This window comes from Pungitius pungitius, chromosome 9 (assembly GCF_949316345.1).
Source record: "Pungitius pungitius chromosome 9, fPunPun2.1, whole genome shotgun sequence".
NCBI lineage: Eukaryota > Metazoa > Chordata > Actinopteri > Perciformes > Gasterosteidae > Pungitius > Pungitius pungitius.
Window position 1 is genome coordinate 18,029,006 of NC_084908.1, and position 23,152 is coordinate 18,052,157.

The window sequence follows — 23,152 nt, forward strand, 5'->3', positions numbered from 1 at the left end:
CCAATGGCAGAGCTACATTGTGCTGACCCACAGATGGCTGAGATATTACATTAATAATAGATGCTTAAAGCTCACACCGTTGAATCAAACAAAACCAAGAACAGGCAAATGTCACAAAAGCGAGTGTTGATCTCGTGGGAAAAGTGTGTGTCTGCTGTGTGAGAGTGAACCGCCTCCCTGATCCTCCTCCTCTCGCTCACAGGTCCGGAGTCGGAACTCGTGGCTCCGGCGATTGTGATCCCCCCCAAAAACAAAACGGTGGTGGCGGGCAGCAGCGAGGCAACGCTGGAGTGCATCGCTAATGCCAGGTAAATGTATTTTATGTTCACACACACACACACACACACACACAAGCACAAGCACAAACAATTCCTTTCTTACTAGACAGCGCTGTTTTGCTTCCAAAGCAATTAGAGGACACCCTGTAAACCCGTAGCTCAGCAAGTCTCCCCCAGTATTTTGTGTATAGACACACAAGTGCACACACACACACACACACACACAGACAAACTCAGCCCAGCACCAAGTTAACTGAATCAGAAGTTAGATCAAAGTCCTGTGTGACATCAGCAGAGAGATCCACGCTGACACAGAGCGCAGATTCTCGTCCTATTTTGACGGGAGGTTTTTTTTTTTTTTTTTTTCGGAGGGATGCCAAGTTTCAAACGACAAAATGGGATCACTCGTGTCTCAAGGGGGGGAACGCCTCCCTCTGCGTCCCTAACGAGTCAAAAGGCACCTGAGCGCTGGCTTACGTGCGCTTCATGTTAAACAACGTGGTGTTTGTTCTGAACCCGGCACGTAGACGTTTTTTTTTATTTTTTAAACAAGCGATTCGGGGGTTAGAGACGGAGGGAAGAAAAAAAGGCTCCGCCACCCTTTTGGTTCGTGGTAAACACACAGACTGCAGTGCTGCTGCACACAGTCCAACTCCTGCAGTACCACAGCGGCCTCGGGCCACCGTTTGCACGTAAGTAGAAGGCCATAAATATTTAAACGTGTTGTAATTCGCCCTTTGGAGACGCGTCCGTACATATGCGTCCCAAGGTTGGTTAAAAAAGAAAAGTGAGGCTGCTTTGACCTGCGAGCCTGAATCACATGATCACCATCAGAGCTCAGCTCGCACGCCGCGTTTGGTTTCATCGCAGGCTCGTTTCCGTTTCCAAGGTTTCTTCGGCATATGGTGTCGTTAAGTCGAGGCTGGACGTCCCGAATCCCTTTATATGTTGCCTCAGCAGCACTTGACCAGCACTTGACCACTGCACTCAGGGGACGTGCGTGTGCAGAGGGAAGAAAGCACGTTACACATAACAGAAGAAGCTATTCTCTGCAGCAGCCGTGTCAATAATGAGAAACGTGTGACGCTGCGAGACACAATTCCACGGTGATGGAGGAAAATACATGCTTGTCTTGCAAAAACTTGCACGTCATCTGTACCTTGCTACCCACCCTTACTGGTATCACAACGGTAGAAACATCAGCTTATAGACTTATAGACGTAATTCCTTCTGCCAGAAACAACCCACACTACACACTACAGAGCATCCACTGAGAGATGCTCCCTCCAGAGGGACCGCGCTGCACCCAGGGGAGAACGCAAAGAGAGCAACCGTGCCATTCAAGTTTGGGATGGAGTATGATCAGTGAAATCAAGTGCAGTGCTGGAGTCTAAAAGCATCTACTATCCACATCCATTAAACCTTTTATCAGTCACCGACGCAGTCCTGTCGGAGTGCTCAAATAATTAGGAGTCTGATGGAAACAAGCCGTGCCAATAGATCTAATACAGAGGGCTGTAAAACCTGCTTTTCTATCTTTGGATATACATACATATATATATATATATATTGTGTTCTTTAGTTGAGGACAGGAGCTGCGTCCAAACAGCAGACCAGACACATAAAGTTGACATAATAATGTCTTATTATGAAACTTCCAACATCTAATGTTTATTTAGTATCTTCAATTGCTTTTAACAAACTGGCCTTATTAACATCCAAATAACGACAAAGTATGAATTATTTTCCCAAAAGTGTGACTTTTTCAGTCTTATTGTACCATCCACTTCAATGTGGCTTAATCATGGGCTTGTCCTCCACTTGTCTTAACGTGACCTTTGTTAGTGCCATCTAATGTCGCGTCAAAGTGATTCATAGTGCGATTAAAACCAATGAAGGTCCTAGAAATAAAAAGTGTAATAGTAATAAATCAAGAGAATGTAACATTAATGATCGTTAAGCTAATGCATTTTGGGAATATCACTTGTTCGCTTTCGCAGTGGTTTGTGTTTAACATGCAGCCTCTTTTATTTATTGTTTCATGTCATTCCATCTGATTCCTTTAATGTTTGTTTAATGACTCTTACTAACATGATGACAAACCAAGAGCCCAATTATTTCTTAAAACGTTGAAGAATTATTAATTTTTTTAAGCAGCCAGTCTTTTTTATGTTTTGTTTTTTTAAATATGCCTTTGCATTGGACTACAAATTGTTAACATTAACAATTGAAGTGTTGCGTAAAAATGCACCACAAAACTGCTCTGCACTTTTCTTAATGCATACAATGCTGAATCAATGGTGTCTTAAACAAATACAACCACACAACAAAAAAAAAAGTTCTTTTGATGTTTTTTATCTCAAAGCAAAATGTCACTATACATTTGCCATCCCTCGCATCCACTGACTAAAGCTCCTTCATGCTGAGTAGAGCAGACTGCTCTGATATACCGACTGTCATCATTCATTTCCTGCCTCATTGACACACAAACTGATGGATTTAATATGTCGTAATTGCCTTCTGTCACTCTCTTCCTTTCTCTCCAAATCTCCCGGCTCCTGCCATTTCCTTCTCCCCTCTCCCCTCAGACCGATGGACGGCCTCGTGGTGTCATGGAAACGAGACGGGCGTCGTCTGGCCGGTGGCCGTCGGCTCGTTTTTCCGGCCCCGAACTCGTCGGACTCCGGGTTGTATGTTTGTGAGGCGTCGCTTAGCAACAGCACTGCCAAACCTGTGGAGGCCAGGGCACACCTCACGGTGATGGGTAGGTAACAAATACAGACACACACACCCAGGCAAGCATAATGGTCCATGATTATCTTGGTCTGGCCTTACTCATCAACTCTAATATCCTCAAAATGTACCGTTAGCTCCTATTTACACCTCGCTCTCGTCTTCCCCCTCCGGGCGCCGCTTCGTCCTGTTTTGTTTAACGGTCTGATTTATTCCTTCTTTTTGTCCTGGAAGCATGACAACGAACCCCGCGGGCCGCTTGACTGTCAACCGCGCGACCGCTCGAGCTAAATCTGCCCCCCCCCCCCTCCCCCACCCCCCCACACCCCGCGGCGGGTACATCCACGCGTAGACCCCTTAAAGCCTCCGCGTGTGCCCTCAAATCCTCGGGCGTGTTGTGAACGCGCCTGCACACAGTCACAACATGGCACCACACACACACGCACACACACACACACACACACACAGAGGCCCGTTTGCCCGACAGCTAGATTAGTTTTGTTCCCCGGAGTCGGCAGTCAATAAGAGAACACTGAGAGCCCTCGAAAAACAGGAGCGCCCATCGTCACGACGCTCGCCGCGCGCGCGTATGTGTGTAAATAGAAAACAACGTGCAGGCAGCAGGCGCGTGATTGATGAGGCGAAACTTTCCTCCCCCCCCAACCTCCCTCCCCAGTTCGTCAGCTTCTTTTTGATCTTCTGTGATTGTTGGAGCGGGGGAGCAGAGAGAGAGAGAGAGCTGCCTGCAGTGGAGCTCACTAGTCAGGAAAGACCTGCCTGAATATTTATATGCCTCTCTGTTCCCCCGCTAACCATCTACCGCCAATTCCTGTGCCCTCTTCCCCCTGTACCTTCCACCTTCCTCTGTCTCGCTCTCCTTCATTAAGCCATGGGGCTTTTAAAGGCCTGTATGGCGGGGGGGGGGGGGGGGCGCAGGGACAAAGTCTGCCTGCCTTCACGTGTATCAGGCGAGTAGAGACTGATGAATACATTGGTACTGATCCCCCCCCCCCCCCATACCCCCCTTGCTATGGGCTCAACGGACCTTGATCCAATGAAAGGGATTCCTATACAGAATAGCGTGTGTGTGTGTGAAAGAAGGAGGCGGCCTCAAAGGTGTTCATTATTCAATTCCACTTCTTTTCCGCACGGATCCACTAATCGGAATATGTATGATCCCGCATGCATACCGGTGCAAAAAGAACCAAATCTGTTGTTGTGCTCCATCTTGGTTTGGCAGGCGGACAACAGGGAATTCGTGGGAGCTCACAGCTCTAAACCCAGCCACCCAGAACACACACCCCAAATACGCCCTGTTGTGTTTGTGCACGGAGGGCCCTCACCTGACTGAAGGCGATTAATCCGTCTGCGTCATCGCCGTTCCCGTCCCGCGCCGCCGTTATTCATCTCTGGGGTTTTTTTTGCCGTTCCTCGGATTCACCGCAGGACTTTTATAGTTCTCTTTGTCGGGCTCCAGCGTTCAGCGTTACAGGCGGTGTGGGTTTGAAAGTTACCACAAAACAGCAAAGAACTTTAAAGTCAAGAAGAATAAATGTAGCAGCAACATGGGAGTCTACTGTGTAGCTGTCCACACACACACACACACACACACAGCGTGATCAAACTTGCATTCAGTCTTTTTATTCTTTTTTTTATTGCCACCTCAGTTTACCCATTCACTGTGTGAAGCTACAAGAAATGGAGACAAACAACGCTGCAGGAAACAGATTCTTTCTCTTTTTTTCTTTTCTGAAGTACAATAGCATTCGAATGGCAGTGTCAAAACATCACTGTTATACGTTATAATTAAAGCACAACGCCTTAGAAAGGGGGAAAATAAGAAAGGAAATGAAACTTCCATTAAAATGCTTTCTCCTCGTCGGTGAAGAATTATGTCTTGGTGACAGGCAGTACACACATTCATTATTTAGCGCACACACTGGACATTTCATTTTCCTCTAAGTCATTTGTCAGTGAACAGGTGCTGCTGCTGCGTGGAGCCACTTACCAGGGGAACAGGACTGGAAACAAATTAGCCGGCCCGTCCCCCCATCCCCCCCCCCCCCCCCCCCCCCTCCCACCCCATCCCCCCCTCTGTGGGCTTACTCTGTCGATATCTTTCTTTTTGGAAGGGAATGGAAGCTACACACCAGAAGGCGTGTGTTCACATTGAAATCCGGGGGACGCTTTGTCGGCACGTGGAGACGTTTTCGAGGGACCACTTATTGGCAGCCAAGCTAAGCTCTTTAAAAAGGGGATTGTTTCCCCGCTTTGGGAAACTCTCAAGAACCCGCGGTTTCCACGGGGCGTTTGGACGGACGTCCCGCTCCCGCTATGACACTCGATGACGCCCGAGAGGCCCGAGGGGCGGGGGTTCCATTCTCATTCAGCGGAGTTTCCCACTCCAGGCCTCTGCTCTCTTGCCTTTTAAAGCTGCTTTGTGATTGAAGCCCGTTTTTGAAGGCTTATTGGTAGCTTTATTAGCGCGCTGGCAGCAGCAGCAGGGGGTGCAGTTCTTGTTGTTGCGTCTCCGATGCTGTTTTAGCCGCGCGTTGATTCGGAATGTGCTCGCTGTGTGAATGCTTTACGTTTCGTCCCTGCAGAGCTGCCTTCCCTCACTGCTCAACCTAAGAGGAAGATCCTGGCTGACCTCGACAGGAACGTGGATATCCCCTGCGTGGCTACAGGTACACTGACTCCGTGTGTGTGTGTGTGTGTGTGTGTGTGTGTGTGTGTGTGTGTGTGTGTGTGTGTGTGTGTGTGTGTGTGTGTGTGTGTGTGTGTGTGTGACTATACACAGACCTAAAGGATTGCTCTACATGTCTCCCAGTATGTCTCGAAGGCAATACTCACTTGCTCGTATGTGCGTTGAAGGAGTTATTGGCCGCGGCCATAATTCCCCGTGTCCCCGCCGGCTGTGGAGAGATCCGTTCCTAAAGCGATCCCAGCGTGAGGAATGGGGCGACGAAACCCACGGTCCTCGTTCTGTGTCAAAATGCATCCAGCCGAAAGTAATATAACGCCTCAGCAGTCGGAGTTAGTCATGTCAAGTGGGTATCTCGCAGAGCTGAGCGCCGCTGCATGGATAGGAACTCGTACGGGGGGAATATTGCACGGTGTAAAACACCACCGCTCTGGAGGAGGCCCACTTGATTTGACAAGCTTCAGACCTGGCCAGCCTCGAATTAGCTTTGGCTGAAAGTTGAAAGGCATTAATCCACAGTCCCCTTCCTCTGATATTTGGATTGAATTGGAAAAGGATCTCTTCACAACTAGTCACTCAATTTGCAATTTACTGAAGATGTGAGTCGTGTTTTAAAGTTTCTGTGCTTAAAACTGCAAAAGTACAGCAGCCATGAACTGAACCGATGCAATGCATGAAAACCTCAATAGTCACATTATGGGGAGGTTTTGGTCTCATTCAGTGTCCATTTGTGTGCGTGTGGGTGCGTGTGCGCATTAGTTTGTGGGCTTCTTGAAGAGAAAAAATATACTTGTGAGATCTCACCCAGAGCCTGAAAGTCGATGCCATTGTTGCTGCTACCAAAGGGATAACATGGAAACATCCAAGTGAGCACAGGTGGAAAACGGCTCTAAAAATGGCACGGTGCACTCTCTCCCTCTCTCGCACACTGAGCGAGTGTGTTCCTCCTCAGTAATCTGATACGGTGGCAGTGTAATTAAATAGCCGAGGCCTGAGGGTACGGAGAGAGGGATGGAGGCTACGAGGAGGAGACGACACACAGAGTGCAGAGTGACAGAGTGAGCGAGACAAGGCGGCCGCCAGAGGTTGACACCAACAGATTGAGGAAAAGTGTGGAATTCGTCTCTCCTTACCTCAAACGCACACACACACACACACACACACACACGTGTACTGGTGTGCAGTGTCGAGATAGAATAATTGCATGAGCCCCCGTGCCTGTCATATCTGGCATGTCCGTCAGACAGGGGGGCGGCTGATACCAGCAAAGTGCTGCTTTTGCCCACATATTTTATTTAGAATGTTTTTTGGCCCCTTCTCCCACCCTTACCTGCATGCACAGCCTCCAATCAATATATTATTAGCAGTGAAGATGCCCACATGCATATCAACAGGGGGACATTTGAGGGAGAAGAAAGATTGTGGCGGCTCTCAAAGTGACTTAAATCGTCACTTAATCTCTGGTTTTTTTGTGTGTGTGTGTCCCTCCGCTCATGAAGGTGTGCCCCAGCCCAGGATAGAGTGGTACAAGGACACGGTGCCCCTTTCCAAGCTGGCCAACCCCCGCTACAAGGTCACCGCGGCAACCGGGCTGACGGTGCGCAGGGTGCAGCCCGGAGACGGGGGGATCTTCCAGTGCTTCGCCCGCAACGCTGCCGGAGAAACTCAGGCACACGCTCAGCTGCTCGTGTCCAGTGAGTCTAGTGAGCGTTACAATTAAAAGTCCCTTCGGCACCGCCACCTTCCACAATTATGCACGCGCTCGGAGTACGAGGCTCACCTTCCCCGTCTCTTTCAGGCGTGCGCCCCTCATTTATGTCCACGCCGTCCGACCAAACGGTAACGGATGGGACCGCGGCCCTGTTCGCGTGCCAGACGAACGGTGCTCCGAAGCCCGCCATCACCTGGAGGAAAGGTAGAACGCGCACTCGGGCCATCGGACGTGCTCGGGATGCTCCGCGGCGTGCGCTCGTCCTCTCAGGCTGCTTCATTCCTTTCTCTCGGCAGGATCGCAGGTCTTGGCGAGCGGCTCCTTCCAGGTTCCCAGGTTCACGCTGTTGCAGTCAGGTGGTTTGCAGATTCAGCCGGTCAGCTTCCAGGATTCCGGAGAGTACACCTGCATCGCCTCCAACTCGGGCGGGACCATCAACGCCACCTCGGCGCTCACCGTCTGGAGTAAGACGCGCGTGCGCGCTAAAATGCATCGAAAGGCTCAATATGCATTTTCTAAACAGACTGAAACCGACATTGGAGCAGTAATTTATCCTCAGCTGTCCAATCACGTTAGCCCAGAGTGGGGAACAGCACTGTGATTGGTTATCGATGCGGTGGGCTGCTGTAATGGCGAAGCAATCATTTGATTGGCCGGGTTAGATTAAGATCGAATGGGTGATTTCTGGTATATATATATATATATATATATATATATATATATATATTATCATGACAGTTTAGGACTAAGTGCTGTTGAATTACATTAATCACAAACCTAGGCCCGGTCACATCCCAAAAATACCTAAAAAACAGAGCTACTGACATAATGGATGCTCGCTACATTGCATCCATTTTTCATTTTTTCTCTTTCCAGTGCAACAAAGCACCAATAACAGGATCGACTGGGCTGCTTTCCACATTCTTCAGTGTGGCCTTCCCCATGTGTGTTTGCCAGTGAGCAGCCCTGCTTATGTGCTGTTGAGCTTAACGTTTACAGTTAGCAAATAATTGATTTCTCATTATTCTGGAGCAGCATACATCCACATGTACGCGTACCGTGTCACGTGATCAAAAGGTACAAATAAACTCATTTCAGCGCCTGCTCTTCTTTTGTCTGGTTGCAGCCCGCACAGCCATTTCTGTGCCTCCAACCGACCAGCGCGTCATCAAAGGAACCACTGCTATTCTGGACTGTAACGCAACCCACGACCCCAGAGTCAACATCAGGTACCTCTTCTGTCATCTGTTTTGTGCGTGTTGGCCCACATGTCCGTATCCGGCGCATGTCCACGTATCCCTCCTCTGTTGCAGCTTCCAGTGGGATCGAGGCGGTGTGCCGATCCGTCCCACCAACGTGGGTCGGGTTTCCATGCGCCAGGGCTCTCTCACCATTGGCCAGACGTGGTCAGGCGACATCGGGGATTACACCTGCACCGTGACGTCGCAGGCCGGCAACGCCTCTCACTCTGCGCGCCTCGAAGTCATGTGAGTACGGAGAGACACTCCTCCCCAGCTGCTATCTGCATTGTTCTTCGCCATCGCTGCGTCCTTTGCTCTCCGACGATTGGGATTGGTTTTCAGGAATACAAGTCAGATTGATTTCCCCCTCGCCCCCCCGTAGCAGAATGATAAGATGTAGAGCGGAACAATTCGAAACATCCACCCAGCTCTGTGGAGATAAATCCGACTATGAGAGGCAACCTTCAGTCACATTCAACCTTGCTGGTTATTGTGGAAAACAGAAGTAGCATTGATTTAACAAAGCATGAATTGTTTCCCTTTTTTTGTGATGAATGACTTTTTGTGCTGCAATCAAAAATGGGAGAAAAGACCGACTGGCAGGACGCCTCTGGATTGAGTGTGACGGGGGGAAAAAAAAATGCACAACATAATCCAGGAGAAACAGCACACAGATAATTGAGCGGTCTGAAAAACACATTAGTGTCAACTTATTTCAGCAATGGGATAATGAAATAATTGCTTGTTCCCAACGGTAGCCATGTTCGCTCAGGGGTCAGACTCTAAACCAAAATACATTTCTATATCATTAAAACTGTAAACTGTGAGAACGCGGCTTGTCGGTGAGAGTTATTACAAGCCAGCAGAAGGTCATACCGGCTATCATGTGCGCGGCACATTGCATTGCGTCACACTTCCTTCTCTGTGCGACCGCGATCGTCTTTGAATGTAAAACCGCGTGAACACGAGCCACGCGTGTCGCATTGTGTGTCTGGTATGGGCGTGCATTGGTGTCGCTCAGATTAAAAAAAAAAAAATGGCACACACATATTTCAAGTGTGTCCCACGCTGTGCCCCACGCAGCCTCATTACTGCTGCTGTGAGAGAACGCCATCAGGTTGCGGGCTTCATATATTAATCGGCGCTCGCATAGTATATTTATAACAGGCACTTATGATATATTAATACAATTGTACGGTGGGAGGGTGGTAGAACATGAGTCCCGCATCCTTCTGAATTATACATCGCGAGAGGTCACGCGAGTCGCGCTCGCGGGGATGGAAGCGGGTCTCCGTGTATGGCGGCGGGAAAAACAAAACAAATGGGGGAGCGAAGGGATTCCTGTCAGTGTGCGCGCACGTCCACGCGCGCGTGAGACTGACATTCTCGTTAGCTCACTATCAAAGGGTCACGGAGGTTAACAGACGCTGGCGGCTGAGGAGACAGACTAATTACCTGCAGGTTATTGGTTCAACTCCCGCAAGACGCATCTGTGTGTGTGTGTGTGTGTGTGTGTGTGTGTGTGTGTGTGTGTGTGTGTGTGTGTGTGGGTGGGTGTGTGTGGGTGTGGGCTGAGGGAACATTGCTCTAACGTTCTCTCAGCTCATCCATTAATTAACGTGACCATGTCAAGTCAGAAAAAAGAAAACATCATTCTCGTTCCCCCCCCCCTCCGCCCCACCTGTCCCCCTTCGCCCCCCCCCCCACGCCGCTCTTTTGACAGCGACCTTGCTTCTGCGAATCCACTTGGACTTATTATAGTTTTTCAAAGTTTCGGGTCAGTCGGAAACCGCCAGGAAAACCCCAATTAGCCTCGACTGTGTCCTTTCTTGTGTCCCTTTCTACCTGGTTTGCTGTCTCTGCGAGTGTGGAGCAGGAGCCCCCCCCCCCCGCCCCCACGTGGAACCTCCCACAGAGAGGCAGCGCGGCCACGGGTGTCGGCAAAAACCCGCCTCAGCGTTTTTTTAATATTTCCTCTCATATCCTGCTTAGTCAGTGTGAGAAGATTTGACGTGTCTTTACTTGACCCTCATCATGTCGGCTAAAACGCCCGCAGTAGCTCATCAGAAATTCATATTGCACGATAATTCCTCTCTGTTCCCCTCATTTTCCGACTCTCCAACTTCATATTTAAACTGCGGAGGCCTTGTGTCACCTGATGGAATCATGAACTGGCAGCTTGACAGCGTATGCACACATCCATTGTTTGGGAATAATGAATGACCTCATGAATATGTAGCGCCACCACTGTAAGCACACAGGAAGTGGGTCTTTCTTTTGGCTTTCAGCTTAAACATGTTGGTTTTGTTCTTAAATGTAATCGGCTGATGTCGTACCGCTGTTATCTCTGCTGGTGCGTCGAGCCTTTCGCATGGAGCGACGCTGAGATCTGCTTTATATTCCCTCGCCTCCGCCGAGCAAACAGTTTTTGAGTTATGATGCACTAAAATTGGTATAATCAAATGTCTGGACACTCTTTATTGCTTTCATGAATATATTTGTTTTGCTGTCTTTGTTGTTAACAACGCGGGGATGCACAAATGTCCACGGGGGGATGGCAAATGTCTGGAGAATTTAATTAATAGATGTGATGAGATACACGGTATACATTCATATTTATTCGCTGCTGTGCAGGACACAAAGAGAATGAAATATAACGACAGAAATAGGCAAACAGCAGAACTATTTAAAGGATTTCGCCCCCTGGGAGTGATCACTGATTGGACCTCTGATCATCCACTACACACATCTGTTAGAAACAAATATCCGTCGAAAGAAAAGTCTCTGCAATTTCGTCCGCCACTTCTCAATGAAACACATCTGTATGTATATATGCACTTACATATTCAGACACACTCCCTTCGTCTCTTGGAATATGCTTATTTTGCTTTCTTGCCAAAGGTGAAATGGGAAGTTTCATATTTAGTCAAGTCTGGACAGTAAATATGCAGCTACCACCAGCAGCCAGTTAGCTCATCTCATCTGAAATAAAGGAAAGAAAAGATATATTTATCTTTATTTATTCAAGTTTCTTGCTAAAACTTTTACAGCATAATCCGAAGGTTAGCTGTGTACCTCGTACACGTCAGCAGGTGTAAGAGGTGCCGTGCGCGGCCTTAGCGCTGAGCTAAGCTAAGCTAACCGCTCCTCTTCTGATGAGATGGTGAAACGTACCGTTCTGTGAAGCTTGTGGTCTTGATGTTCCCGTCTCGTCTTCCAGCGAGCTGCCGCACTCCCCCCGCTCCCTGACGGCCGGCCTCAACGAGTCGGACTCCCGCTCCGTCCACCTGTCCTGGTTACGGCCCTTCGATGGCAACTCGCCTCTGCTGTACTACCTGCTGGAGCTCTCCGAGAACAGTACGTGTGTGTGTGTGTGTGTGTGTGTGTGTGTGTGTGTGTGTGTGTGTGTGTGTGTGTGTTTAATTGTGTGTCCGGGCATAGTTTATAGTCCCTGAGCGACGAACAGCTGTTCACTTGCTGTCTAACACGCTCTCATTTACAAGAGGCAGACATATGGAGAATGGTGTAGCTCAGTAAATGTACATCCAGGTTCCCTATAAATAAGCTGGTATTTTCCTCCCACCCTTACCCTCTCTCTGCCTCCCTCCACCACAGATGTTCTAACAGCAGGCTGACGCTGTGTCACCTGTCAGCTGAGACGTAGAGGGGAGAGAGGAGAGAGGGATTGAGTAGTAGAATGACAGGGGAAACAGGGTGGAGGGAGATGGCTGTGAGATGATCCGATGGATTGGTCCGCCTGGACGAACGTCTAAATATTTCCCGTTGCGTAACGTTTTTTTCGGTCACCTCGATTCTGGTGGGAATACAAAACCGCGAAGCTCCCTGCTCTCAGCGGCCCTGCAGCCGCTCAGCGGGAATCAGTAAAATAATGATAGCCGGGTCGATTTCAGGAAGGACCCAATCCAGACAGTGAGGAATGGACCAGAGTTTTGTGCGTCCTGATTACCAGATGTTAGTTTCACTAGATACTGTGTGTGCTTTTGTTTGTGTTATTAGATGGTTTGGGTTGTATTTTTGACATTGTAATATTTGTATTTTAATGTCGGACGATGGCTAGAATACGCACACACACACACACTGTCTTACACATCCGATGATGACAATAGTGCAACTTTGATATCTTGAGGAAAACGACAATTTACAGAAACGTCTGTTTCTTTAGTAAGCTCCTTCACCCCCCCCCCCCATAGCCATTCTGGTTGCATCCTTAAATACTTGTTATTGTTTCTCTCTACCTCTCCTCCCTCCTTCTCCCTTTGATTAATGGGTCCCCAGTGTCCCCGTGTCTCCGCCCCAGCCAGATATTATCAGCCTCTAATCTCCGTGTCCTCTGCCTAGACTCGCCGTGGAAAGTCTACCTATCAGAGGTCGATCCAGCGGTGTCCCAGGTGTCGGTGGGCGGGCTCACACCTGCCAGGACCTATCAGTTCAGGCTCTGTGCGGTCAATCAAGTGGGCCGGGGTCAGTACAGCGCCGAGACGCAGAGGTAAGAGACACACCCACACTAACCAGTACCAGCCTTATTAAATACATATTTCACACACCATCTGGTGAAGCCACACTGCTATTTCACTGATGTTTTCAAAGAGCATGAAATACATTTTCTTTCATGTAGAACATGCTGTGACGTGTAAGAAATAGGTTTTTTTTTAGCCTGTTCCACCTCTGTGTAATAGACTCGGTCACACTGCCGTACACAACCTGGGAATAAATCAACTGGAACCTGGAATCAAAAGACGTGGTGTTTACCCACCCACACACTTGTTCCTGCGTGTGTGTGTGTGTGTGTGCGTGTGTGTGTGTGTGTGTGTGTGTGTGTGTGTGTGTGTGTGTGTGTGTGTGTGTGTGTGTGTGTGTGTGTGTGTGTTTTACCATTAGCATGGAGAGGGACATTGGATCCATAGTGTGGATGAAACAAGGACAATTCTAACAAGGCATAGACTAACAAAGCATACAAAATCCATTTCCTTTCTATTGTAAATTCCTCAAATCACTGCTGTGCATGTCTACTTGACGTGTGTGTGTCCCTGTGTGTGTGTGTGTGTGAGTATTTCTCCTTCCACTAAAATTATTTTTTAAATGTGTGTAAAAGAAAGTGTTATTTGGACTGAAAAGTGAATGGATTGTCGTGCAGATGTTTGTGTGCGTGCCTGTGTGTATGTGTGTGTGTGTGTGTGTGTGTGTGTGTGTGTGTGTGTGTGTGTGTGTGTGTGTATTTGTTCATCCTAAGAGAAAACACTAATGCGGGTGATTATGATGCTTTTGCAACTGGAAAGAGGGCTGCGGGAGGTGCGGCGGGCCCTTCTAAGTACACAGTGCACACATACAACAAACAGATGTGGCGATACATTACAAAGTAAAGCGTTTGGTAAACGGCTTTGTTTGGCTGAAGAGTGTGACCACGGGGCCGGGAGCCAGTTGTGCTTCTGCCAAATAGCCTCTCAATAACAGCGGCAGCTGTGAACGCCGAGCACCGCACATCCACACACCTCAGATCACACTCTCCTTTCAGATGTCCTCTATTCTCGCCCGTTTTCAGTCCTCCGTTAGCTTTTATCCGAAATCATCCTCACTTATCCTCTTGGGGCTGATTGTCTGTCATTATTCCTCTCCTTCCTGCGCCTCTCTTCCTCTCCCCGGCGTGGCACCCCTGCATTGTTTATGTCCGCCGTCCTCAGTCCGAAGTTGGGCTGCCGGAGAATAGGTCGCATTGATCCTAAATGAAGAGCTGGCAGATGGACACGTGGTCCCTCGCGAGTGCATCGGAGCAGATGGACGCGCGTCTCAGCGTCTCGACTCGCGCGTCTCACAAAACGCGCTTTTTCCTTTGATCTGCTGGGCGTTTGCCCGGGTAAGACGCGCACAATGAGCATTTAGCGGGGACGCCGAGGCGCGTGCCGCACTCGACACAAAGGGACGGTGACGCAGAGGAAAAAAAAATGGCCCGCAGGAGCTCTGAGCTCCAAATGAGAAGGATGACAAAATGCGGTAATGCGGAACGGGACAGAGAATGAAAGAGAAGCCTCCAATATTGATGACAAAAAAGCCCTTATTAAAGTTTGAACTTCCAGCTGCTTCTGAACTCTTACCATTTTGTTCTTGCCCTGAATAGGATCTTTATCCTCAGCATGTATTCATACATGTTTTTTTTTTTTCTTCCTCATAGCCGCACACCATTATCCTGCCTCGCTTCCTCCTGTTCAAAGGACTGCAGATGGACGCTTTAAGAACAAGTGTCCAGGGGCTCGGGCATCCGCTAAGGGTGTGTGAATAATTGTGAGCAAATCTTAAAAACATTCACCTCTTAAAACGCAGAGACTCTGCGAGAATCCAATTAAACCATCTGGGGTGTCAAACACACACACACACACACAGACACGGACACACGGACAGTGGCTCATGGGCGACCTACGCTCACCCCGTTAGCATCCTTAAAGAGGCTGCGTCCTCCGAGGAAAGACTACGCGCTCGCGCCTTGGACAGTTCAAAGCGTCCCGTCGACATTCATTTTGCCCATCGGTTGGGTCAGAATCAGAACGCATCAGCCTTCATAATATAAACACCCTCTTTTCCCCCCGTGCACACATGTACACACTGATAGACCCGAAAACATTTATGCCGCAGCGGCTTTTGTGAGATTTAAAGATTTCCAGGAGATTTGTTCTGTGCTCTTCAGCATTTCAATCTTGAATTATATATCTGTGTTTAACTGGGGGGGCCACAGCTGTGTTGCCGGCGCCTGTAACATAGCGAGTCATTTATTTACTTTAAACTTTAGAGAGGAAACATCAAGACGATTGCAGCGAGAGGGCTTAGACTCAGTAAAGCTCCGGTTTGTCCAGCGAAATGGCCCGAGATTACCGGCATGCCTTCAACCAGCAAAGTAGGAAGAAAAACAAGAATCTTGGTTTAGTCAGTCCTTGCTGTGTCCCCCGTATGCTCCGCCGCCCCTCAGTCAACATTTCTGAAGAGCTTAGTGTGTATTTTTTTATATACTGAACAATTACTCATCCAGGATGCTCCCATTGAGATTTAATGTTTAATGTCTCTTTTTGGAAGTAGAATCCTGGCACAAGACGGCGTTGAAGTTTCACACAAACTCACAAACTGCATTTTTATAAAAATGAAACACCTCAAGGTTAAAAAGAGAAAATTAACAAGCAGCAAGTTAAATCGTGCGGTGTCATAGTAACGGGACATTCAGCTGCTTTTCACAGTCTGCCATGTAAAATAATCTGGCTCAAACGTCTTTGTATCCAAGAACAAGACTACTAAAAGCACTATTATCTCAGATCTACTATCTCAGACATATATACACTCACCGGCCACTTTATTAGGTACCCCATGCTAGTAACGGGTTGGACCCCCTTTTGCCTTCAGAACTGCCTCAATTCTTCGTGGCATAGATTCAACAAGGTGCTGGAAGCATTCCTCAGGGAGTTTGGTCCATATTGACATGATGGCATCACACAGTTGCCGCAGATTTGTCGGCTGCACATCCATGATGCGAATCTCCCGTTCCACCACATCCCAAAGATGCTCTATTGGATTGAGATCTGGTGATTGTGGAGGCCATTTGAGTACAGCCAACTCATTGTCATGTTCAAGAAACCAGTCTGAGATGATTCCAGCTTTATGACATGGCGCTTTATCCTGCTGAAAGTAGCCATCAGAAGTTGGGTACATTGTGGTCATAAAGGGATGGACATGGTCAGCAACAATACTCAGGTAGGCTGTGGCGTTGCAACGATGCTCAATTGGTACCAGGGGGCCCAAAGAGTGCCAAGAAAATATTCCCCACACCATGACACCACCACCACCAGCCTGAACCGTTGATACAAGGCAGGATGGATCCATGCTTTCATGTTGTAGACGCCAAATTCTGACCCTACCATCCGAATGTCGCAGCAGAAATCGAGACTCATCAGACCAGGCAACGTTTTTCCAATCTTCTATTGTCCAATTTCGATGAGCTTGTGCAAATTGTAGCCTCAGTTTCCTGTTCTTAGCTGAAAGGAGTGGCACCCGGTGTGGTCTTCTGCTGCTGTAGCCCATCTGCCTCAAAGTTGGACGTACTGTGCGTTCAGAGATGCTCTTATGCCCACCTTGGTTGTAACGGGTGGTTATTTGAGTCACTGTTGCCCTTCTATCAGCTCGAACCAGTCTGGCCATTCTCCTCTGACCTCTGGCATCAACAAGGCATTTCCGCCCACAGAACTGCCGCTCACTGGATGTTTTTTCTTTTTCGGACCATTCTCTGTAAACCCTAGAGATGGTTGTGCGTGAAAATCCCAGTAGATTAGCAGTTTCTGAAATATTCAGACCAGCCCTTCTGGCACCAACAATCATGCCACGTTCAAAGTCACTCAAATCACCTTTCTTCCCCATACTGATGCTCGGTTTGAACTGCAGGAGATTGTCTTGACAATGTCTACATGCCTAAATGCACTGAGTTGCCGCCATGTGATTGGCTGCTTAGAAATTAAGTGTTAACGAGCAGTTGGACCGGTGTACCTAATAAAGTGGCCGGTGAGTGTATATATATATATATATATATATATATATTTGAATTGACTCATTTATGTGTGAACTTTACTTCACTTCTAAATTGTACACGCTTCTAAGCTTATTATACTGAACAATAATGGGAAAATATTATTCTTTTCACGGTACAAAACAATCCAGCGTCAGAGTTCCACATTGAACTTCGCTTGTCCAGAGTTCATGCAGATTTCATTTTAATAGGTCTCCAAAAAAAACCTATTACATATTGTATGAATATTTCGATTTCCAGTTATTTAATTAAGGGTCAGCTTTTATTTCCATTCCACTGATTAGACCTGAGGGTGCTGTGCCCCAAGAAGCCGTGTAAAGATATAGAAGAGTAACGTCTACCTGAGATAGGCACACTCACGATGCACGGTTTTCAAATGCTTTCTTCCTGCTGGCCTTTCTTTGTAGGAAATGTGTTCTGTTTGATAAAGGTCCATTATTGTTGAACCAAAATGTCTGACCTTGTGACCTCAACCAAGCCCAAACATCACACCTCATGCATCCTAATGGATTTTCCCCCCCTGCACCATTACAGCTCAAATCCAATGTTTAATTCAGCCAGTGCTAAATGCTAACATGCTCACACTGACAATAAAGACATGCAGATGGTAAACAGGAATAATTAGTGTCACGTTGCTCTTCGCTTAGCGTGTAAGTGTGATTACATTCGTTAATTAGTGCTAAACACGCGGTGCACCTGAGTGGGATGCGGAATGTAGTTTGGCAGATTACCGAGTTAACGTTTTGGACAAATGAAAGTTTGGAGCTGACAGGACATGTTATTACATTACATATTTTATATATTATTAAATTCACCCGGAGGAGAACCGGGAACGTCTTCACGGTGCTTCATCTGATAGTTAAAAGCAAATATTACAAAAACACCTCAGTGTTAAGCTGATGCTAAAAAAAAAGACCCCCCCTCCCCCCGGGGAATCCCTTTGAGACCCTGCGAGTTTATTATAGGCCACCGCGTCCATCGATTACTCGTTGTTTGTCAAAGCTCTAATCAGCCTGGAATCAGCCTGATGGACTGCGCCCCCTCACACACACTTTAACGCACGCGTAAACACAAACGCAAAACACAAAAGGTGTGACAATAAATCCAAGATCAGGAAGGGCAGTACATTATATTACAGTCACTCCATTGTCAGTGTGCAGCAAAAAGTGTCATTGACCGACTCGGTAATATGACCACAAAAGTTTTTTTTTATTTTTGTGAGGTGACCGACACGAGGCTCAGCCGCCTTCGATCCATCCTGAGAATAATGCACAATGTTTGCCTCGTTAGTAAGTCAGCGCCCTCCGTTTGTGCATCTTTTAGCCTGAGGCGAAACAGCACAACATTTAAAGCGGAGACGACTTAAGAGTGTCAAACAAGAAGAAAATGCACTAATCTATCCGGGCTGGTTTCACCCGATCACGTCACACCTAGTTTCTCTCTCTGTCGTTTTTTTATTTCCCGTTGCCCTTCTGCTTCTTGTTTCCCCTCCGTTTCCAGCTCTCTTACCGGATCTGAGATTCACGATCCTGTTTGAATAGAGGCACATTCAACATACTGGCAACAAAATGCAATTTAAGCGTCGTGGACTGAGTGAGAAAAGCCGCTGGGCATTAAACTGTGGCGAATGACACAGATAGAAACTTTTACTAATTCCCACGGCATAGGGACTCACAAAATACATGGTCCCACCTCCACCAAACACACACACACACAAAAGCACATAAATCTCCTGCAGAAAATGTCCTCTTTTCCTTAACAACAAGGGACAGAGAAAGTGTGTCACGCAGACAAAGTTGCGTTTGGTTTGTCACACGTTTGGCTGTTTCTTCGCACCAATGACTTGTTTCCGCATGCGAAGTGCGCGTGTGAGAAGCTGTACATTTAATCTCTGGTGTGAGGCGCCGTGTCCTCACACTGAACCCGCTCTGTGAAATATTTACACCCCCCTAAATGGTTTCGGGAGGGAATCGAGGCAATTCGCAGTTGAGTTTCTGCTACTGACTGCAAACCCGTCGGCGTGCATTGGCGTGCGCGTTTCGCTCGCAGTCATAACCTGCCGCACGGCTGCATCTGTTGGGCCGTGCGCGGGGGGGCGGCGCGCGGGTGTTTGCGTAGCGGGGGTTTGTGCGCATTAATGTGCATCATCAATTTCAGTCAAAAAGCGGTGGCATGTTTGAGGATTATATATACCCCCACTTCCAGCCGGCCACACTAATGCCCATCTCATTCGCACGAGGCCCATTAGCCTATGTGTCCGTGTGCGTGTGTGTGTGTGTGTACATGTGTATGCCTGCAGCACCTGGCGCTGTCCGCCAGTGCCTAACCTGATGGAAGTAAAGCGCAGCTGTAAAAACCACCGGCCCTGCGCTCTGTCTCCAGCTAACGGCTTGCAACACCTTCACTTTCAGCCGTTTCGCAGGCAGACTCAGACGCACCACGTCTAATGGCTCAATGGCTCACAGAGAGTCATGCAGGGGGGGGGGGGGGGGTTCGGAGGGATGTAAATCTCCAGACATAATCCCTGGAAGGGAAAAGACCATCGGATGTAGCGCTCTGTCTTAAGCTGGGGAGAATTTTGTTTGGTGTGCTGTGTGTGTGTGTGTGTGTGTGTGAGTGTGTGTGTGTGTGTGTGTGTGTGCGCATATGGCTCTGATTACGTTGGCTGAGCTGCTTACGGTAAAGCCACAGGCTGACCAGCTCGCCCCGGGTGCTTTACCAGCCATGAGAGGGGCCGGGAGCTTTAATCACGGGTGGGGCGTGGAGGGGAGGGGGGGGGGGGGGGGGGGGGGAGCCGGGTTGCAGCGGCAGAAGCGGAGGGAAGGTGATGGGTAAAAGATAGAAGGACAAAATAATTGAGGCCAAAGGACTTGATGGATGAAAGGTGAAAGTTTGCAGATGGGAGAAAGAGGAAAAAAAAGGCGGATGGGATCAAAGTGTCAAAGTGGAAAAGATGGTGGAGAGGATTTGGAGGCGGAAGGGAGTCGGCCGGGGCAGAGCAGGATCCTTCTGTCTCGTTTATAACCAGCTCCCTTTTCATTTCTCAACTTTTGTTTCAAACTGAAAACCGCCCGGGAAAAAGCTCGCCAGCGAATCAAATGAAAGATAAACTATAACAATACGGCCGAATACAACGATACGAATGACGCCTGCCCGTTGATCAGTGAACGAAACGCGGCGGGGAATCCACATGTGCCCGAGGTCACCAACGCTTTCACATGGGCTGTTCCAGGAGGAAACCTGGAAGTGATGCGTTAAATGTTCCCAGCAGACGCAGCGGCGGTTTGTCCGAAACGAATGAAGATGCATTCGAATGACACAGCAAGATGCGATAAGATCAGACACGTGCAGGAGGAGGGAGGAGAGCAGAGAATTCATTAAGAGCTGCTGGAGCTGGGGGTCGGGGGGGGGGGGTCGGTTCTGCATATCAAGTTGCAGTCCTGTCTCCATGCATCTCCTGTGATGAAGACGTGTTCGTAGACAGTCTGACCCCCCCCGATTAGAAAGGATGAAGACACTCCTTCCGTTGTTAGGGCGCCTAATAAAGCTAATCAAAAAATCAATCTGTCCCTCCCTCCTGTGCTTGTTAGATTGATGCTGAGGGAGGAGGCCCCCAGCGCTCCTCCGAAGAACATCGTGGCCAGTGGGAGGACAAACCAGTCCATCATGGTCCAGTGGCAGCCTCCGCCCGAACCCCAGCTCAACGGAGTCCTCCGAGGATACCTGCTCAGGTATGTGGCTTTAAAGCACTCTGACTCTGTGCACTGTGGATTGTTTTATATGTGACAGGACTCTAGCGTTAGCCAAGGAATTGATTTGTTAAATACCACAAAAAGAACAAAGCTCTCAACATCTACTGTTGATGGCTTCTGTGTGAGGATTTTGCTTCATTTCCACACCGTTGAAAATGTATTTAAATTTGGGTTATTTGGACGTTTTTTGGGAGGACAAAACAAGCGATTTCACAATGTGACATCAGAATGTTGAGCCGGGCTTTGTGTGTCTCTCTGTGTGTGTGTGTATAAAGCGTGCATGTGCGATAGAGCGCTGACTCATCTGGTGGAACGTTGGTGCGTCCTGTTACACACAATAGGCTCCGTATTTAAACGCTGACAAGTGGATTATTACTCCATCAGATATGTACAATATTTAAGTGGTATTACACGTCCCTTTCTAGTCGCCTCATATATCCTTTTAAGTGGACATTTATTACCTGTAGTAAAGCGAAGGCCTTGAAGCTACTCCGACATCTAGCAGGTATTAAAGGTGTTTTATTCTTGAGGTGTTCCGACCTGATTCAACCAAATTCACAGCAATAGAAGAAGATTCTCATTAGTTTAGATTTAATGCCGATTAGTTTTATTGCCCCCCAGATGTCAAACATCTGTATTTGGTAGCATACAAAATGAACACTAGTGTGGCTTTACATTTTATTTTTTAGGACTTTTAGGATTGTGTACAATTTTCGTATTTCTATTAACAAATTTTGTTGAATTATCCTCATTCATTATGATTTATTTAAAACATAACAAGAGAAAATGAAGATGACAATACTGCAAAGACGTCAACAAGCATAAATACATTAGAAATGTACTATAATATTATACAGAAATACACATCTGAAAATATGTAACAAATGATCCCATTCAAAATGAATCATATAATAAAAAAGTACAAATAATATTTTATATATATTACTATTATTTGATTACGCAGTACGAGAAAAATGTGCAAATCGACACCCATAATAATAAATGTGTGTTGAAGATGTTGTGTCATTTAGGGTGATCGATTTGCAGAAATGAAATTCAATATTAAAGATTTGCCCTTTTGCATCTTCTGTTACCTCTTGGTTGATGCAACCCAATGTTACACACTTAACCATTTCAACTAACACGTGTGTTGTGTGTTGTGTGTTGTGTGTAGTGTGTTGTGTGTTGTGTACTGGGGCCGAGACGAGTCGGCTGCAGTCGGGAAGAAACCGTTCTATTATGTCCACAATACACATGTCATCTACATACATGTATCAGCCGCAACATATATGCTCCAGGATTCTTAATAAGAGAGCCAGGGATTGAACCATGGGTCTGTGTGTGTGTGTGTGTGTGTGTGTCTGTCTGCAGGTACCGTCTGGCTGGGCTGCCAGGGGACTACCAGGAGAAGAACATCAGCAGCCCGGAGACCAACTACTGCCTGCTGAAGGATCTGATCATCTGGACACAATACCAGATCCAGGTGGCCGCCTTCACCGGAGCCGGCCTGGGCGTCTACAGCAGCGCCGTCACCGAGTACACTCTGCAGGGAGGTGAGTCCCAACTCACACAAGCACAGCCAGCGTAGCCAGAAATGCACACACACACGCGCACGCACACACGCACACGTCACTGAGCTTTGAGTGGGACAGCACGACAATACGAGTAGCATAATCCTTCAGTGTTCTTTACACAAAAGAAGCACTTCCTCTGCCCCTCGAGTCCTTAAATCCTCAACCATAAGAATTCCCGTCACATTAAACGCACACTTGTTTACCGTTTAGTTGTTATGGGATACAAAGCTGCTTTGTCTCCAGTGGTCTATTAAATGCTATATTTCCTGATGATAAACACTTCATGATACAGAGATGGTACTTAAATTGAATCTTGGTACCTTGTGTTTTAACGTAAATGTAAAAGCTGTACATTTAGATTCAGTGGACTTGCATTTCCAAATAGGGGGACTAGTACTCGATGGACTTGTGGAGATCGAGTAACAGACGTCCGCTGTAGGTAGAAATGAAAGGGTGTTGCTGGTAATTAATGAACGTGTGATCAGCGACCTTTTACTATTATGGAAATATAAAAGAACTTATTTATGAAGGTACCTTTGCACTTATAGATTTCATTTTGACGCCATTGTGCGGAGTCACACATT

The 23,152-nt window shown here is 47.6% G+C and overlaps 1 protein-coding gene across 1 annotated transcript in view; it reads left to right on the forward strand.

The window, feature by feature from the left end:
• Window positions 1-23,152, forward strand: part of LOC119217786 (protein sidekick-1-like) — a 156,130-nt gene that overhangs the window by 92,303 nt on the left and 40,675 nt on the right. The window contains exons 6-17 of the mRNA XM_062564406.1: window positions 203-308; window positions 2,867-3,042; window positions 5,615-5,698; window positions 7,215-7,409; window positions 7,514-7,630; window positions 7,723-7,890; window positions 8,553-8,655; window positions 8,740-8,913; window positions 11,888-12,024; window positions 13,027-13,174; window positions 20,833-20,973; window positions 22,366-22,547. Of these exons, the coding sequence (XP_062420390.1) occupies window positions 203-308; window positions 2,867-3,042; window positions 5,615-5,698; window positions 7,215-7,409; window positions 7,514-7,630; window positions 7,723-7,890; window positions 8,553-8,655; window positions 8,740-8,913; window positions 11,888-12,024; window positions 13,027-13,174; window positions 20,833-20,973; window positions 22,366-22,547 (1,731 nt within the window). The remainder of the gene's footprint in view (window positions 1-202; window positions 309-2,866; window positions 3,043-5,614; window positions 5,699-7,214; window positions 7,410-7,513; window positions 7,631-7,722; window positions 7,891-8,552; window positions 8,656-8,739; window positions 8,914-11,887; window positions 12,025-13,026; window positions 13,175-20,832; window positions 20,974-22,365; window positions 22,548-23,152) is intronic.